General features: G+C 39.0%; 1 protein-coding gene across 6 annotated transcripts in view; it reads right to left on the bottom strand.

The window, feature by feature from the left end:
* SCAF4 (SR-related CTD associated factor 4) overlaps nucleotides 1–19,316 on the bottom strand; it is a 95,656-nt gene extending 76,340 nt beyond the window's left edge. For 5 of the 6 annotated variants that reach the window (XM_072614999.1, XM_072615003.1, XM_072615002.1 and 2 more), the window contains exon 1: nucleotides 18,660–19,117. In XM_072614999.1, the coding sequence (XP_072471100.1) occupies nucleotides 18,660–18,689 (30 nt within the window). In that variant the 5' untranslated portion in view covers nucleotides 18,690–19,117. Of the gene's footprint in view, nucleotides 1–18,659 lie in introns of all 6 variants that reach the window. The other variant, XM_072615001.1, reaches the window with a different exon arrangement.
* Between the last annotated feature and the right edge of the window lie 1,327 nt (nucleotides 19,317–20,643).

Below are 20,643 nucleotides of genomic sequence, written 5' to 3'. Positions count from 1 at the left end.
AAATTAGCCAAGTTTCAGGCACTGAAGATGTGACTAAGTCAATATTTGATATTTTAAAAACTGAAAATGATTTTGACTAGAGAAGGGCAAATATCTAGATTTGTTTTCTTTTAAGGAAAAGAACAATCTCCAAACTATAGGCCAGTGAGCTGGACTTCATTCCCGGGGAAAATTCTTGGATGAATTATAAAAGACATAGTTAAGGAATACCAAAAAGTCAGAATGTCTGCATCAAGAACATCTTATTTCTTTTTTGTGACAAGGCTGATTGTCAAACTAGTTGATTAAAGAAATGCAACAGATATAGCTGGCCTTAACTTTAGCACTGGATGTGATAAGTTTCTCGGGATATTCTTGAAGGGGGAGATGCAACATCTACAGGGGTAAAGTGGAACTGGCTCCAGAGTCTTATTACACCTGGGTTCAAATCCCACCTTTGCAAACACTCTGTGTGACCTTGGGCCAACTCCGTTAAACTTAAGCCCTTCTTTCCTTGTTTGCAAAGTGGGGCACTGGATGAGATGGCCCCAAGTTCCTTCCATCCCTAGATCCATGATGCTAAGAGGACTAGGGGGTAAAGGATTCAGAAGATGTTTTGAATAGCTGGACTCAGAGTAATAATTAATGATTCAATGTCCACTCCAGTGTAATGTCTCAGGATCTGTGTTTGGTTCAGTGCTATAAAACATTTTTATCAAACAGAAACCAATGATTTCATGAAGCAACAAGAAATACTAAAATTAAAACAAAAGATTGAAAAAAGAAAAGAAAATATAAGGTATTTCAAAGCAAAAACAAATGACTTGGAAAACAAATCAAGTAGAAGAAGAATTCGAGAATCATGGAAGTCATGACCAAAAAAAGAGACTAGACATCATACTTCATGAAATCTTAAAAGAAAACTTCTTGGATCTCTTAGAAGATGGCAAAATGTAAATGTGGGAAAATAGAAAAAAATCTACCAGTCACATACTGAAGTTAACTTCAAAATAAAAACTTCCCAGAAAGTGTGGAGCAGTAACCTTGGAATGATAGTCCAAAAGGTAAAGGACACACAGGCTTATAGACCCGAACTACTAACTGAACAAAAGTGAGTATTATAATGCTGGGGTGCAGGGTGGGGTGGGAGATGGACCTTTAATGAAAGAGAAAACTTCCAAGTATTCCTGAGAAACTTTGAAGTTCAAACACAGGAATTAAGAGAAACATAAAAAGGTACATAACTAGTGATAAACTACTTATATTCAAATAAGGGAGATGACACGTGTCTCCTCTGAACCCCATCATTTAGGGGCCACAGAAAGAATCCAAATAGACAGGTTCTAGGAGAGGTTCTGTTGTGTTTTGATGATTTTAAGAATGGAAAGGGGGGGAAAAACTGGAATTGCTGAGGGATGGGGGAAAAGATTGAGGGGGAAGGGAAAGGAAGGTTAGGGGAAATTATTTCACATACAAAGTACACAAGTAAATATCTATATGAACATAGAACAGGGAATGGGAAAGACACAAACATAGTTGGGTACAGAAATATATTTTGCTTAACAGGGAAAAAGGAGAGGAAGGGGAGAGAGAACTAGGGGAAGAATAAAGAGGGATTAATCCTAAACAAAACAAACTCTAAAGATACACAAAACATTTATAGATGTTTTTGAAGTGGAAAAGAATGGAAATCTGAAGGAGTATCCATACACTGGAGAATGGATGAATAAGTTACATTATATAAATGTGATGGAATACTATTGTACTGAACTTTTTAATCACCATAATGACCATGCTATCTACTTCTAGAAAGAAACAGAAGGACTCAGACTGAGGCTATTTTTTCTGACGTAGCCAAAAGGGAAATTTGTTTTGACTATACATGAAATCTGATTGACTATACATATTTAAATGAGGGGTTGTAAGGTGGTGGCAGGTGAGAAGTTGTATCTTGGCTGGTTGAAACAAATATATTTTTTAAAAAAGCAAGAAACAACAACAAAAAAGACAAAAAAAATAAGAACCACAGGTATCCTGTGCTCATCAGAGTTAAGAAAAGCACTTTGAAACAGGTTATGTGACACGCCAATCTTTAATCTAAATGGACCTTTTTCTGAATTAAGGGAAATAGGTATCCCCTTTCTAAGTTTTTAGTCTAGATAGAAAAATTTCAGCAGGGTGTATGCAGATCAACTGTCTTATTACTCAAAGTGGGGGAAAATCTACAAGTCAACAGATTTTATGAGAAGGTTATAATACAATGAATCAATTTTACATCTGTATTAAATATCAAACTAAACAGAAGCACAGGCATTAGCATCATATATACCCAAGAGATCAGCCTATAGACATCAACTAGAAAGCCTCTGAGGATCCCAAGGAGGGTTTAAATTCCTTACACTGTTACTATTGCTGTACCTTAACAAATGTATCTTCTTTTTAAAATTTAATGTTATAATGCTGTAAGGAACCAGGTTACTGACAAATTGGCTGAAGCAATAACATTTCAGCATACTGACACTCAAGATGAATTTTGAATCTGAAAGCTAAATGATGTAGTTTTGATACATATGAGTCTCTTCAATTTTGAAGCGAACTGTTTGGAAAGTCTAAGTCATTTGGTGCTAACTCTGAGTGTATTCCCTTAATAGAAACAATGTTATAAATGATGTTTAAGTTCCCACAAAAGGTTATTCCATTCTTACTTCAATGATACCCCCTCTGCCAGTACACATTAGGCAATTCTTTGAAATTCAGTAAGATGGTCTTCAAGAGTTAATGACTGAAAAAAAATTTACCCTGGAAGCCAGCCAACCTAGTGATGGAACTTTCAAACATACATAGTCTCTCTCTCAGCTAGCAAGGACTCCATTTACAATTTTCTATAATTTCTTTAATTTCAATGGCACCTTTAAAAAGTTTCTGTTGGACAAAGTATCCAACTTGGTATGCCGAGGACATATTTCCCAAACAATAAGAAATGAGCCATCAGAAGCTTATAGGTAAGAAAAGGTAGAAAGAACAAATGGGAAGCAATTCACTGAGGAAATTTCTTACAGCCATGCCAACCCAGAGGCAAAACTTACATGAGGCCCACTCAATTTGATAATCCCAAGTAAGCCATGATCCATGTATTAGAGGCTACATATAACGCAATATTTCACATAATTTCAAATATTTACCTCTTTTGGTTTTTATAGGATATTATTTTAACCCCTGATACAGTTATCTTCTCACCATAAGTGGAAATTACCTTCACAATTCACTAAAGCTATTCTCTAATTGGACATGCAAATTGAAATCAGCAACAATTCATTTAATTCATACATTCAATAAACATTGGCTGAAAACCTACTATATTCAAGGAAGACAAAGATCTTTTAAAATTTTCCAACACTATTCAGATAATTAAAAAGAACAAAAATCAATCTTTATACCTTAAGCTTTAACAAATGATCACTGCTTATGTGAAAATTCAACCACTTTTAGGGGAGAAAAAAGTTTGGAACACTGAACAAAGAATATTTTACTCAAAATCTGAAGGGATGGTAAGTATTGTAGTTTCAATAATGAATCTGATATTTAAATACAGGCTAATACCAAGTATTCCCCAAATATAAACTACTATAAAAAGCAATTAAGAGAGTCTATGCCCTTGAGGAATGTAAACTAAAATTGAAAAAGAGGACAAATGGCCATTTTATAAATAAATTAATGAATTAGATAGTAGGAATTTGGGGGGGGAGGAATCACATCTCTTTTCCTAAATATTAGGGGGCCTTGTCCCTTAGTAAAAGTTCAAAGGATAAGGCTTTTTGTGAAAATTTTCTTTCTTCAAAAGGTGCCAAGTCATCAATATGGCATTGTTTATCTCTGAAAACACTACTCCTAACTAGTTGTAAAGGAACTCAATTTCCTCATCTAAAAAGAAAATGTAACTCTAAGGTCCCTTCCCAACTCTAAAATTTCAAGATTATACTTCCTTCTTTTTTCATTATTGACTTAAATGGAATAAACTGAACTCAGGAGGTACAGAGAAAAAAGGAAGACAGATATTCACACATTATTACCAAGGCTTCACGCTTGCTGCTTCTTCAATACAGGATGGAGTATTACTTTTGTGGTGGACATATCTGGACTTGGAAGCAATTCTGGCTCTGACACTTATATGATCCAAGGTTAGTCACAACTTCCCTGGCCTTGGATTTCCTCATTTCTGAAGTATAGATAACAGTACCACCCCTTACATGGTTTTTAGAAAAAGAAAACTAGATAAGGGATTGAAACCTCAAAGCATTACATAAATGCTAGCTATTTTTACTGTATTGTTCCTTTCCGTAAGACACTAAAGAACTCAGTATGATTTAGGAAATTTTTCTCCAAAAAGAATAAAAGTCTGTCACTCCTCTTCACCTAGGCAATGCGCCAAGCCCAAAACTGAATAAGAAGAAAACAACAGAGTAGGGTTCTTTTGGTAAGTTGTGCAGCACTTTAATTGAACCTAAACCATCCACAGATACAAAAAACCCACCTTTTCAACACCAATATTCTAAGGGATACCTTACTCCTACAAATCATGGAATACCCAGGACTTACAAAGAATCAAAATCACTCAAAGGGTAATGGACAAAAATGTCTGGTGGGTACAAATACATTGTAGCTTATTACCAATGATAACTTGCATAGAAGACGAGATTCAATCACTAGACATCTATGCTTTGGGTTTGGTACTAGAAGCCTGATACAAGTTCAGCTCATCCCTTTCTTCAAAGATCCTCTCCATATGGGGAACTAGCAAAACAAGAAAACAAATTCCTTCCCCTATGCACTAGAATTTCTCAACTGAAGAAAGAACAAAATGACTGCCTATGAGATAAACTACCATGCAGATCTCCATAAAGAAGTAAAAAGATTTTTTTCATGGAAATGATAAATGGCAAAGGAGATGAACCAGTCTGTAATGTAGTGAAAGATAAATGAAGATAAACTGAATGATTCAATGGTTCTCAGAACATGTTAACCAGAATGTTTCCTAAAATCCCATTCCACCCTACTAGAATGTCATCAGCACTTCTTTGAAGTATTTATTCCTTCCTTAAGCAAGAATATGAAACCACAGAGGTCTTAGAAAAGATTAGGGATCTACTGTATCACCAAAGTAAACCTAAAGACTCACATTTGTGTTAAAAAATAATCAAATGCTGAAAATGAAAAGTTTCTGCACAGACAACATTAATCCATCTAGGATAAGAAGGGAAGTGATCAAATGGGGGAAAAAACTTTCTATCAAAATTTTCTCATATGGGTGTAGCATCCAAGTTATACAATTATATAAGACTAATAGCACTCCCCAAAAAAGTAAATGGTCAAGAAATACAAATAGTTCTCAAAATAAGAATCGCAAAATATTCACAACCAAATGAAAAAATGGTCCAAATCACAAATAATGGAAATACAAATCAAAACAACCCTGACATTTCACTGTTGGAGTGGTTATGGAAGGGTAAGCACACTAATATTTTTTGGTGGAACTGTAAAATGGCACAACCATTTTGGAAAGTGATTTAGACTTACGCACATCAAATGACTAAAATGCTCATACCCCTTTTCAGTGAGACTGCATCACTGGGAAAGAAGTCATCAATTAGAAGAAAGTTCCCATATACTCCAAAATATTTATAGCAGCATTTTTTGTGATAAGAATTGGAAACAAAGTAGGTACCCATCAAATGGGGAATGGCTAAACAAATTGTGATAAACGAATGTAATACAATATGACTGTGCTGAAATAAATGATGAGTGATGAATACAGAGAACATGGAAAGATTTTTTTTTTTATGAACTGATGCAGAATGAAGTTAAGCAGAGCCAAAACACAGTAACTAAAACAATATAAATGGTAATAACTACACACCAAAAACTGTAAAAAAATGTAACAAAATTATAAAGATCAAGCAGGACTTGAATGAAGAGATATGAGAATTCCCCAATTTACCCCTCTGTGGAGGTGGGAGATTCACAATATATTGCACACTTCCAGAGTTTCAGAATTTTAATATAAAGATCAGTTGTGCTGATTTTTTTCCTCTAAAAATACTATTTGTCATAAGGGATTATTCTTTGACAGGAGGAGGATGAACAATATTTGGGATAACTATGATGATTTAAAAAACAAAAAATATCAATAAAAACTTTAAAAAAAAATCAGGTGCACAAATTCAAATTGGAGTGCATGGCTAAGGATAGCTGGCAAATACACAAGCTTCGAAGCAAATGAACATTGTTTAATATATCCAAAAACTCTAACTACAGGGATAAGGATTATTTGACAAAAAAAAAAAAAAAAGATTATTTGACAAAAACTGCTGAGAAAACTGTAAAGTGGTGTGGCACAGACTAGGTTTAAACAGTTATCCCATCCCATATGCCACAATAAAATGCAAATAGATTCATGACTTAAATATGAAGAAATCAGGGAATCAAAGAAGAATTTTACCTTTCAGAATTATGGATTCCAAACAAAGGATAAGACAGAATCCTGAGATGAACAACTTTGATGACATAAAATTGGAAAACTCTTGCATAAATAAAAGGATTGCAGGTAAAACCAGAAACTTAACAGTTAAGTAGGGAAAAGTCTGCAGCCAAGTTTTTCTGATAAGGGCCTAATCCCAGATGAATCCTACAGAAAACATTAATCCTGCCTCCTTTTTAAATCTCTTAAAATAAATAGCAAAGTTCAGAAAGGCAATTTAATGTTTAGTACAGTTGCTTCAATAAATGAATTTAATTTTTTAATTTTGCAATTGCCTATTTTTTAGGATTAATATCCCTTCATTAAGAGGAAAAAAAGATTACCTAACACATTACTTAAAATACATAAATGATCATGATTTCTGCACAATTAGCAAAGGACACTATTTTAAGTCTGAGCTACAAATAAAGAGTTAGTATTACAGTCCTGCCAAAGCCAAAAGAATATTAACACAACATTTTGTCTGAGAGAAGAAGTTTGAGATAAAGTTCCAACTTTCATAATAATAAGGACTTTCCTCATCTGGGAATTCCTTATACCAATGGAATCCTAAGTCCAAACCATGTCCCTCATAACTTTGGAGAAAGCAGTTTCAGTCAGGGTGAAGGCTGCTTTTGAATAGTTATATGCTTTGCGCAATTATTTCAGCTGCTCTGATCAAGTCTCATAATGTCCATTTGGTTAAGATGGAAAGAGATGGTACAAATGATGGTAAAGTTAAGTGGATTCACATCTGGTTGAACAACTGTAGCTAATCATTGTTAATTAAACTGGCTCTATATCAACTTGGATAACAGCAGATGGAATGACATGGTGTTCTGTCTTTGAAACTGAGAGAATAAGATCAACAAAGAGGAAACAAAATGCACTTATTGCACGTTATTATGGTTTACTCATAGAACTCTAGGAAGCCAATTAAAAATTTAACTGAAACAATAATTTCATCAAAATTGAAGATGTAAAATAAATTTTTGTACAATAATCAGCAAAAAGAGAAATTCCATTAAAAATAAAGACAGAATGTATAAAATACTTCATAGTCCACTTGCCAAGACACAGAGGAACTATAGAAATGCAAGCACAAAATATTATTTTCAAAAATAAAGACAGCTCTAAATAATTAGAAATATATCAACTGTCTATGGATAGGCCAAACCAATACAATAAAAGTGACAATACTAACACAATTAATTTACTTATTCACTGCCATACCAAACTACCAAAGGATTACTTTATAGAGCTAGAAAAAGTAACAAATATTTTCTGCAGCAACAAAGTAGCCTTCCTTAAGTATCTTATCTTAAACTATACTACAAAGCAATAATCATCAAAAAAAAATTTGTTAAAAAATAAAGTTTGATCAGTGAAACATATACAACAGAAGCAAATAAGCACAGTAGCCTAGTATTTGATAAACTCAAAGATCACAGTGAGTAAGAACTCACGATTTCAACAACTGTGAAAAATAAAAAGCAGTCTGAAAGAAAATAGATATAGAGCAGTATCTCACATTATAAACCAAGATAAGCTTCAAATGGATGCATAACTTAAACATAATGGGTGATATAAATAAATGAGATGAGCCAAGAAGAAATTACCTTTCGGATCTACAGATGGGGTGAGAGTTCATGACTAAGCAACAGATAAAGAGGATAACATTAGCTAAAATGGACAATTATGATTACATAAAAAATGTAAAGTTTTTGCACAAACCAAACCAATATAGATAAAAGTAAAAGGGAAACAGATAACTGGAGAAAAATAATCTTTTCAACAAATTTCTCTATTTAGTAGTCTCATGTCTAAGATATATGAGGAACTAATTCAAATATAAAAGAATGAGAATCATTACCCAGGCCAAAGCTTATGAAAATTATTTAAAGAAGTGCAAATTAAAGTTCTTCTACTTCATAACCATGATACTAACAAGTTGACAAAAAAAATTAGAAGAGAAAAAAACAAAATAAAAATTGGAGGAAAAACAGGCACATTAATGTACTGTTGTGGAGAAATTTTTTTTTAAGAAAAGGAAAAAAGATTCCCATGTAAAAAAATATTTATAACAGCCCTTTATGTGGGGGCAAAGTACTGGAATCATAGGTGGGGTGTTCTTTAACTGGGGAACAACTGAACAAATTATGTTAAACAAATGAACATAACCCAATACTATAGTGCTATAAGAAATAAAGGGGATGGTTTGAGAGAATTCAAGACTTGTAACTGATGTGGAATGAAATATGCAGAACCAGAAGAATAATTTATATAATAACATTGTAAATTCAAACAACTTTAAAAGACTTTGAATTTAGAAGAAATATTTTAAAATTGGGGCAGCTAGGCCACCTAGTGGATAGAGGGCAGAGTCTGGAGTCAGGAAGACCGGCTATGTTAATTAAGAGTTAAAGCTCTTCCCTGCCCATTAATAGGTCTCAGATACTTTTTGTTAATTTCTAATGAGACACTGGGTCATGCCCTCAGGCTCTGAAAAGTGTGTATATGCTGAGGTGAGGTTTTACTTTGGGGACTTGGAAAAAGGTTCATGCTCCTCTCTCTCCGATAACTATGTATGTATGTAATGGTCACACAGTTGGAGCAGTCTGTTGATTTGCGATGCTTATGGTCACACAGTTAGAAGCCCTGTCTATTGGTCTTTATCTCTCTGCCTGTATTTTCTGTGTCGGTGAATGTAATTAAAGTAGATGGTTGACCCCTGAAAAGGTGCTTTACTTTTTGAAAAGCAGATCTAAGAACCTGTATAGCAGGCCCTCCTATGTATGCTGGGGTGCTTGCTGCTACACCTGCACTTAAATGTGTCCTCAGACACTAGCTATGTAACCCTGGAAATGTCACTTAATGCTGTTTGCCTCAGTTTCCCTATATGTAAAATGAGTTGGAGAAGGAAATGGCAAACCACTCCAGTATCTCTGCTAAGAAAACTCCAAATACAAATCAAAGCATACTATTTTCACTTTCTTTTTCTCATGGTTTTTTTTTCCCCCTTTTTGTCCATTTCTTCTTTCACAACTATGACTAATATGGAAATGTATTACATGTTGCACATATACAACCTATCTAAAATTGCTTACCATTTTAGGAAAGGAAAAAAATGTGGAACTCAAAATTTTGTAAAAATGCGCCCTAAAAATTGTTTACGTATAATTGGAAAAAAGTACTGTTAAAAAAAAAAAGAAAACCCCAAATGGGGTTACAAAGAGTTGGACAAAAGTAAAAACAACTCAACTTAAGATCAGTCAAGTAAACAAACTGAGAGGTAGGAGTTGATGCAGTTGTTACCTAGGGTAATCCAAACAGCTTCTAATAGTTTAACTTCACAAAGGCTATATGAGGGAGGCTGATGTTCTTAAAACCTATTAAGGCAATGAAGGTTATGTTCTGATATTTTCTTTGCTTATAATCAGTTTTTTAAAAAGCACAATGGGATCTCATTGTTTCTACAACTTTTAACTGTGAAACAGTAAAAATATGTTCCACTCTACTAAGACCCTCATCTGTCGTGTTCTATCATATGAAAAAATGCTCTAACTTCCTAATACTTAAAAAAATGCAAATTCAAGCGACTCTCAGGTTCCACCTCACAAACATCAGTTTGGCAAAACTGACAAGAAGGACAAGTGACAAACGCTAGATGCACTGTTGGCGATCTATGAACTGTTGGTCCATCTATTCTGTAAAGCAATTTGGAATTATGCTTCAAAAGCTTTTAAACCCTTTAACTCAGTGATACCACAACTAAGTCTAGCTATACCCTAAGGAGATCAAAGGGAAAAAGGACAAATATGTACAAAAACATTTAAAAGGGCTCATTTGTGGTGACAGAAACACAAATTAAAGGATTACCTGCCAACTAGAGAATACCTGAACAAGTCATAGTAAATTAATGTGATGGAATACTGTGCTCTAAGGTAACAAAGGGGATGGTTTCAGAAAAACTACTGCACTACAACCATACAGTTGTATTAAATGATACAGAGCGAAGTAAGTAGAACCAGAAGAACAACTTACATAGTGACAACACCATAAATACAGAAAACTTTAAAAGACTTAAGAACTCTGATCAACACAATGAGACCAATCATGGTTGAAACATACTACCTATCTCCTGACACAGAATGATGGACTTGGGCTACAGATTAAGACAGTTTTCTGGACATGGCTGATGCAGGAATTTTTGTTTGATAAAGCAGATTGGTTACAAGGGTTTTTCTTTTTTATTAAGAAGGAATTGGAGAGGTAGGAGGGAAAGTACGTTTTTATTAATTAAAAAATTAATTTAATTTAAAAAAGAAAACTGCCTGTTTATATCCTTTGACCATGTATCAACTGGGGGACTGCCTCAACTTTATTTATTAGGAGTTAAGATCCCAGTGCTGCTGCTCTGTCATGTCCAAATCTTCGTAACACCTTTTGGAGTTTTCTTGGCAAAGATATTGAAGTGGACTGCTATTTCCTTCTCCAGTTCATTTTACAGATGAGGAAACTAAGACAGGGTCAAGTGACTTGCCCTGGGGTCACATAGCTAGTAAATGTCTGAGGGCAGATTTGAACTTGAGTCTTCCTGACTCAGGGCCTGGAATTCCATCCACTTTGCCACCTAGCTACCACAAAATCTTAGTACCTCAAATATTTAACCACTGAACTCCATGGAAGATATGAGAGAGGTTTGGACCTTTCACTTATAGGAGATACTTTGTGAATGAACTGGACTTAAAAGGATTTAAACAAGGGGCCAAAATAAAGTGACTAACTTCACTACTTTGATATATTTTCATTATTTTTCTTAGATTTGGGTTCACAGATCTAGCTATATAAAGAACAATTTTGTTTAAAAAAAAAAAAGAAAAAAGCAAAGTTAAGGAAAAAAAACACCCTCCCCCTCATTTTGGGAGAAAAGCTAAGATAGTCCTCAGGTCTTCACAAAGGTATTACAGAAAATTTATGTGTGTGTGTGTGTCTAAACTTACAAGTTACTTTTAGACTGATTTTTAAAGGGCTAAGTTTTAAAAAACATATACACACACATATACATACATAATACATAAATATATATCCTAAACTTTTTCCCTATCTTCCACCAAATTCACAAGCCTTTTCCTTGTGGCCTCAGAATTTTCAGGAATCTTAGAGCTTAACATTTTTCTTTTCTTTTTTTGGAGGGGAAGGAAAAAAGGGGCAAAATCAGTCATCTCTTCAGCATATAATGTTCCCAATTTAGAAATTCCTTTTACCAAACCAGAGCTACAACTAGTCTGTCATATACAGTCTCAGAGTTTCCTATGACTTTGAGAAGCTAATCTGCACATAGTCACAAACCTGTAAGTGTAAGAGGCCAGCTGAACCCAGGTGTGACTCTAATCAGCACTCTATCCACTATAATTGGGCCTAACTCTCCATCTTAAGGTAGTTTTAATCAATTTAGTATACAGAAATACATCTTACAGTCAAATACAGTTGACATTTGGATTATATACCTCTCTACTAACCACTAGTGCAAAGTTAACTTCAGTAATAATACTAATACTTTTTTGCTGATGGGTTTATATTATAAAGTCAATATTAGACATTATTCAATACTGAGGTCTATCCCACTCAATTTAAATTTTTGAAGGACCTATAAGACCACCTTCAACTAGAGAGTAAGTTGACTGTTAACACATCATCTTCCTTCAGCAGGAAATCCAAAGCTATTTACTCCTACTTCCAGAAGTTGTATTATACCACCCAGATACATAACCTTAGGCATTTCTGTAAATGTGTTTAAACTGCATCTTTTTCAACTTTGCTTTCCTTTACTGGAGTCAGTTAGGTGGCACAGTGGGTAGAGAGCTGAGCTGGGAGTTGGGATGGTCTGACTTTAAATAGTGCCTCAGACACTTACTAGACATGTGGCCTTGGGCAAGATACTTAACCTGCCTCAGCTTCCCCATCTGTAAAATGAGAAAAATAATAGCACATACCTCCCAGGGTAGTTGTAAGGATCAAATGAAATAATACTTATAAATCACTTAGCACAGTACCTGTACATAGCAGGCACTTAAATGTTTATTTCCTCTTCCCTCATCCCCTTTACTAGTACAGTAAGATTTGAAATTAACTGTACAAATGTGTTTCACTTAACAACAGCTAAGTTGATGATAAGGTTAATGACAAAGACATTTATGATAAAACAGATTTTTGAAAAATTCTTTTTCCCACTAATATAAAACTGGAAACCTATTCCTGCAAAAAAAAGTTTTGACCCCATAACATAGTCAAAACAGTTAAAATTTATCAAAAAATAATACACAAAACATATAAACATTGTATTCCCATTTACAACAACTCTTATCTGTCATCCACTATAGGGATTTAATTTGTAACATCTCTTTATTGATTCTGTACCTGTAGGGGTTGGAATTTTATTATCCTTTAAAAGGCTATTTTTTTTTTTAAAGACCCTACTGAATTTCCCTTTTGTGGTTGTCCTTTAATTATACAGTTAATAACACACTGAGCTGGAAGAGTAAAATGAAGCAGTATAGCTCCCTCTACTATGCTTCCAACAATGATCCAAGAAGAATGGCAGATTGAATAGTGGTGGGGAAATCAAATGAGAAAATTCAGTGAGTGGGTCATTTTTTCAGTCTAAGAACACAAATCTGACCTACAGGCAAGTGACCAGGGCAGAAAAAAGTGAACAGCAACAACAGCTCAAACTCAGACCCAAGATCTTGTCATAGGTCTTCTCTTCTCCTATACTATTTCATTTGGTGAAACACATCACCTCATATGGATTCCTTTCTCTACGCAAATGATTCTCAGATTTGTCTAGTCCTACCCTCTTCTCCTGACTCCCAGTCTCCCACTGCCTACCAAATACCTCAAACTACAAGTCTCATAGACATTTTAATCTCAAAATCCCCAAAAATGAATTCTCCCCTCTTTTTAATTTCCCTATTATAATCAAGGAATGCCACCATCCTCCCAGGTTACTAACTTAAGGTATCATCTTTTACTACTCTCACTCACTCCCTATATCCAATTACTTGACAAGTGCTATTTTCTACCTTTATTATATCTCAGTATAGAAGTATAGGCTTCGATCTGTCATCTGGACAGAGTGACTGCCATCTCTAATATAAATCCAACCTGGCTGCTGACTGCTTCTCTGCCAAGCAGTTGTTAACTTTACAGTACTCCTTCCTAGAAGGGAAGGGACTCTTAAAAAAAAAAAAATGCCCCACCACCTGCAGGTTATCAGGGAACATGAGAACTAAAAGAAAAGAAAAAAGACAAATGGGAATTGTGACCTTTGGAACTATAACTATGTGTAAGAAACATCAATTCTGGAGTCAAGAGGACTTAAGACTTTAATTCTGCCTCTGATACTACCTGTGTGACCTTGAGAAACATCACTTAAATACCCTGGGCCACTGGACTAAATGCCCTCTGAAGCCCCTTCTAGTTCTATATAGCTCTAGTTGTCTAGCTTCCTCTAGCTTTACAGCTCTAGATATATGATCCTATGAGAAAAAGAAAAAGGACCTCAAACTGAACCTTAGAACTAAGCTACAGATGTGAAGCTCTACCAAGAGAAGAAAGGTAGATCTTTTGAGGAAGCAGCTACTTGTCCACTAATAATTGATGATGCAAATCCCTAAATGCCATAAAAGATTATCTAATCTCTGAGCAACAAGAGTAGTAATGAGGCAGCTATTTGTCAAGCTAGTAACAAATACATAAGGTTTGCTGTCTCCCAAAGACAAAACTCCCTGATTTGACAGAAAATTTCTCAAAATTTGTCAAATCATGTCACTATTACATACTTTGGTTTTAATCTCTTGAGTACAAATGATAGTGCTAGAAGTAATTTAGAAAGCATTGCTAAGAGTTAATAAGAAACCTTGGGCAAGAAATAGAAAACATCTTTTGACCCAGCAATATCATTTCTAGGACTGTATCCCCAAGAGATCATAAAAATGGGAAAGGGTCCCACATGTACAAAAATATTTACAGTAGCACTCTTTGTGGTGGCCAAAAACTGGAAATCAAGGGGATGCCCATCAACTGGGGAATGGCTGAATAAATTATGGTATATGAATGTAATGGAATACTATTGTGTAATAAGAAATGATGAACAAGAAGACTTCAGAGAGGCCTGGAAGGACTTACATGATCTGATGCTGAGTGAAAAGAGCATAACCAGGAGAAATTTGTACACAGCAACGACCACAGTGTGCGAGAAGTTTTTCTGGTAGACCTGGATCTTCATAGCAATGCAAGGACATTAAAAAAAAAAATCCCAAATGGTCTTCTAAGGCAAAATGCCTTCCACATTCAGAGAAAGAACTATGGAATTCAATCGCAGAATGTAGCAGATCATTGTGTGTGTGTTATGTTTTGATTTGTTATGTGATTTCTCCCATTTATTTTACTTCTTCTACACAGCACGACTATAATGAAAATGTATTCAATAGGAACGTATGTGTAGATCCTATATAGAATTGTATGCTGTCTTGGGGAGGGAGGGGGTGGTGAGGAGTAGGTGGGGGGAAAAAAATCTAAGTTTTATGGTAGTGACTGTAGAGCATTAAAAACAAATAAAATGAATATATTTTAAAAAAAAAGAAACAGAAAACATTAGGGGCATGTATGGCACTTTCATCACTGCTGCCCATCAAAAGCAGATAGATCTCAGGAGAGAAAGGCAGATTAGGGAAGTAAATAATGGTTTTAAATATGGCATATTAGGTAAGGATTTGAATTTCTGAACCAACATTTTAAAATGCAGAAATAGCAGGATCCTGGCCAGGGAAGGAGTAAACTAGTAGGGGGGGCAAAATAGTAGATTATTTTTGCCAAGTCACTTTATCTCTAATTGTTAGCAGTCCAGGTGGGAAATGATAAGAGCCTCAACTAGAATTGTGCTGTGTGAACTAACAGAAGAGGACAAATTTGAGGGATATTGGGAGGAAGAAATGACAAGAGCTGGCAACTAACTGGATATGAGGGGTAAAAGTGAAAAGTCGAGGAACACACCAAGGCTGAGAACCTGGGAGACAGAGAGGATAATGGTACCCCTGATTAAGTAGTAGAGAAGTTTGGAAAAAAGGAAGAGTTGAGGGGAAATATGAGTAATGCCTGTAGGATTGACATCTAGTTCAAAAATATCTAAGAGCTAGAAATGAGGAAGAGAAGCTTAGTAGAGAACCTAGGGATTATCTGCATAGAGATAATCAGGTGATGAGTGGAGAGAGAAAAGAACTCGGGGCAGAATCTTGGGACAATGATGACAATCCTGGAAAAGGAGACTGAGAAGAAAGGAGCAGTCAAGTGTCACAGAAACCCAAGGAGGGGAGAAAATGCGAAAGGAGAAAAAAAAAGGTCAACAGTGTGTCAAATGCTGTAGACATCAGATCTGGCAATTAAAGATCACTGATAACTTAAGAAAGAACAGGTTTTCAGGTGAGTGATGAGGTTAGAAGGCAGACTGCAAGGGGTCAAGAAGAATGAAGTGAAAAAGGGGACAACTTAGGTAGATGGCTTTTTCTCTGAGTTTGTGAAAGGGATAGCCTGAGGAAAGAGTAAGATCAAGTGAAGGATGCTAGTGATCTGAATAGTTTTGTAAACAGTAGGAGAAAATTCAATTAGAAATGAGAAAATTAACAGGGCTAAAGCTCATAATAAGCTGAACTGAGATTTTTTTTTTTTAAAGACATACTATGAAAAGAAAGATCAAAGAAAGGATAAAATACCGTAGAACAGTATGTTAGGGGTTAAATTGGATGATGGAGGAAGACAAAGCTACTCAACTCACATTCTGTTTCTGTTTGCTCTGCCAAAAGAGAATGAACCTTGGAATGAAAAAGACATAACAAAACAGTTACTAAGGAAAGAAACCCAAGGTAAGTAGACAGCAAGCTACTTTGGAAGAGTTCAAATCACCAGGCCTAAAAGGAACTAAATCCCAATGTATTCAAACAATCAGAAGATACACTTGTTAAGTCACTGTTAGAACTTGAAAGATAACTGAAAAACAGGAGTGGTAACCCAAGACTGGAGACAGGCAAATATCCCAATTTGCAAAAGAGGGAGCTTGACTTCTGTTCCTGGGAAAAATTTAAAACATATTATTAATAAAGAGATGGTTAGTAAACACCTAGAAGAAGAACCTTTATATAAAAAAACCTTTATATATGTCATGCTCTACAATGACATCTTTAACCATTTTGTTGACTCTTAAGCATCAGTTATGATATAACATTTAGCAGTAACTTCTTTGTCAATTGAGATGAATTTATAAGAGTGGGGAATTGGGCAAGTTCATAACAAATGGTTTATGTCCACAAACATTACTACATAATTTACCATACAATCACAGATATTGTTTAAAAACTTTTTATAAACTAGAGATATTTAATTATTTACTTTTGTATACAGTATCCCCAAGAAGACAACAAACAATTACTGACTTTAGAAAAGAAAGCTTGAATGTCAAAGTTAAAATCTTGATCTGGGGTCCATGAACCTGTTTTTAAAAAATATTTTTGTGACTATGTTTCAACATAATTGGTTTCTTTTGTAATCACGTACTTCATTTTGTGTGTTTAAAAACTTTTTGAGGAGTCCATAAACTTTTACCACATTGTCAAAGGAGTCCACGATGAAAAAAAAAAAAGATAAGACTGCATTATGAAATTCACATAGGTTCAGTCCCTAGTCTAACAGATTAAAAAATTAATTCGTTTTAATGAATGGTGGGGAAAGTTTGGCAACAAAAAATAACACTGTAATCTAGCGAAGAATTATAACATCTGACTTTTAGGCAGAGCTTCACGGTTTGCAAAGCATTTGATACACATGTCACACTTTTCAACTTAGAAATAGCTAGCATATGATTACAAACCCCTCTCTGCATCAATCCCGGTGACACTGCTTTGAAACCTATTTTACTAGAAACAAGCACAGAGAAGTTTTGCTGGACACCTCCTAAGTGTCTGTTTCTACTTTATCATTCTTAAGTCACTCCTAAAACAGTATTTACTGCCCTATAATCTTAGTCAAGAACTTAAGTGTAACCGAGTACACTATGCTGACAGTAAAACTCAGAATGGCAACTTGTGTGCAATTTTTAGTATGAAAAACTACACTGAACGAATTTGGGGAGGCTGACTATCTGATCTTTTGGGGGATGAGGGGAATCCGACTCTCACCATTACAAGTCTTAAATTTGTAACTGCGTTTCGCAGCACTGGAATTTTAAATTATCGTTCAAATTAAAGCAACGCGTGGTGAGTTAGCGAATTAAAGTCTAAGTAGGGAGGGTTTCTTCTCCAGGGTTTTCCACAAGTAAACGTGCCCCGTCGGAAGCACCCGAGCTGTAACTCCGGCACTGAGGGCCGGGCTGGCCTGCCCGGTCCCCGTTGGGTTTTTCGGTCTAACTTCAGGTCCCAAAACCCGGGGGGGAACAAGGGGGAGATCGCAGTCACCGCTTCAGGAGCAGCTTCCCCTCCTTCCTGGTGAGAGCCCGGGACCGAGGGTCGCCCCCACCCGCTCCAGGGCCAGAGCGCACACCCGGCAGGCCCACAGACCCGCCGCGCTCTCGCGCGGCCACGCACGCACGCACACACACATACATACACACACGTGTGTCCCTCCCCCCACCCCCACCCTCCCGGCCGGGGCACGGCGAGGCTGGGCACTCAGCGGGAGCGGAGAGAACCGCCACACTTGGGTAGCAGGGGAGAAGTTCACAGGAACAGGGGGAGGGGGAGGGGGAGGGGAGGGGGCCGAGTCTCCGCGGGGAGAGAGAGGTCGACGCCCCGGGAGGAGGGGTGGGGGAGGGGACGAGGGGAAAGGCTGGGGGGTAGGGGGGAGCAGGGACCTCGCCCGGCAGCCGGCCCCGCCGCCCTCCCTCCCTCCCCGAAGCTGGCACCGCACGGCGCCCCCGGCAGCGCCAAAGCGCCCGAGTCCGGAGGAGCGGGAAAGGGAAGGTGCCGGGGGCGGCCCTGTTTGCTCCGCTGAATGGCAGCTAGGCGCCTCCTCCCCAGCCCTCCTCCTCCTCCCCTTCTGGGCGAGCTGGAGGGGAAGATCCCAGCCGCCGAAGCCGCCGCCTCCCCCCGGCCCGCGGCCCCTGGGCCCCGCTCACCTCCTGGTTGAAGGCGTTGACGGCGTCCATGTTCGCGCTGCGGCGGCTGCTCCGGGCCCCGCCGGTTTCATAGACCTCGCGTTGCAGGGGGAGCCGGCGGGGGAGCGGGGCGGAGAGGCCGGGCCGGGAGAGAGAAGGCTGGCTAGGACGTGGAGGTCCGGGCGGAGGGGGCGGCGGACTGGGGGCTAGCGGCGGCTCGAGGAGGCGGGGACGGCCAGGTCCCCAGTTCAGTCCCGTTCAGAGGAAGGAGAAAAGGAGGAGGCGGCAGCGGCGCTGGGCTCCAACATGTCCGTTTGGTGGCGGCGGCGGCGGCGGCTGCGCTCGGCGTCTCGTTGACACGGCCCCCCGCGCACACAGGCATACAATCACTCACTCATTCACTCACACGCACGCACACACACCTCCACTCGGGGTCAGGAAGCCGGCGGGCGGGCGGGCGGGCAGGCCAGCTACGGGACGGGCCTTCTCCTCCTCCTCCGCTCTCTATCGCTCTTAGCCAGCGGGATGGCGGCAGCGGCCGAGTCCACGCCGCGCGGGGCACCCTGGGATGGCTCAGACCTCCCAGCCGCTTCCTGTTTCTCGGCGGCGTGTACCTCTCCTCCCGCCACTCTTCCCCTCCCCCTCCCCAGTTCCCTTCCAAGATACTTTTCCCCGCCCACTTCCTCTCGAGCTGGAGGACGGAGCTGGGCCGGCGGCGGCGGCGGCGGCGGCGGCGGTGACGGCGGCGGCACGTGATGGCCGACGGCCGAGCTCCTTCCCGCCGGCTCCGGGGCGCACGGCGGAGACCTCAGTGTGCTCCCCTCGCGGGAGGGGGAATGGCGGGAGCGGAGGCGGGGAGGAGAGCCGGAGGGAGGGGCTGGGGGATGGGCGGAGGTGAGTGCCCCCCCACGGTGGCACAAAAGCCTGTTGGAGGGGGGAGGGGGGCCTGGAGGGGCCCGCGGCTCCCAACAACAAGGCCGCTCCTGGAAGTTTGGTTACTTGGCGTTTCACTCCAGGCCTTGGGCGTTTCTGGGACGTTCTCTAGCGCGGGCCCCTGTGCCCCCCGGGGAAGGACGGACGGACGTGCCAATCGCTGTTTTTGCCTGCCCGGAGGAGGCCGGTAGGACGGAGGGCGGGCCTGGCCCCTCCAGCCTCCGGACACGGAGTTCGCTCCAGCCCGGGGCAGGGTCGGTGCTCTGACTGTAGCGTGCTCCGTGCGCAGTTATCTCTCCTTTACAATGGAAGAAACCAAGCTTCGGAGAGACCGTCCTTTTTTATTCCAATTCAGCAAACATTTATTAAGCACGCACCAAGTGCCAAGTACCGTGCTCAGTGCTGGGGGCAGAAAGAGGCAAATACGGTGCCTGCCCTCCGAGCTCGGGGTTATTCAGCCAGTAAACATCTGATTCCAGGTCCAGAGCTGCCTTTTACCTGCTACCTCTCCTCTCCAAGGAGCTTGGGATGGTCGGTCTTTGCCTGGGTTTCATCTACAGTATGAGGATAGTAATATCCCCCTCGTGGGGCTGTTGTGAAAATCAAATGAGAATGAAGAGCTTGCCATGTGACCCACTTGAAAGGCAGCTGATTTGGGTTCCAGTCCGCCAGGATTGGGGAACCTGTAGCCTCCAAGCCACGTGTGACCCTCCAAGTCCTCACCTGCAGAATCCAAATTTCACAGAACAAATCCCCTTAATAAAAGGGATGTGGTCTCTGCTTGTCAATACCATCGTTATCTTGAATGGGTCACTTCCACTCGGAGTTTCCTTACATAAAATGATTGGGGTTTTTCTAGATGGCTTTTACTGGGGGCTGGTAGACCTTGCCACTGGACCTGGTATGTCCAGCCTCAGACACTAGCTGCCTTGCATGTCCTTGGGCAAGTCACTTAACCTTGGTTTGCCTCAGTTTTCTCATCTGTAAATTAGGAGTAACAATGTTGCCTATGTCCTGAGTTTGTTGCAAGTGCTACATAAATGCTGTCTATAATTATTTATTGTCCTTAGAT

The sequence above is a fragment of the Notamacropus eugenii genome, chromosome 5 (genome assembly GCF_028372415.1).
Source record: "Notamacropus eugenii isolate mMacEug1 chromosome 5, mMacEug1.pri_v2, whole genome shotgun sequence".
Taxonomy (NCBI): domain Eukaryota; kingdom Metazoa; phylum Chordata; class Mammalia; order Diprotodontia; family Macropodidae; genus Notamacropus; species Notamacropus eugenii.
This window is presented reverse-complemented; position numbering and strand designations above follow the sequence as displayed.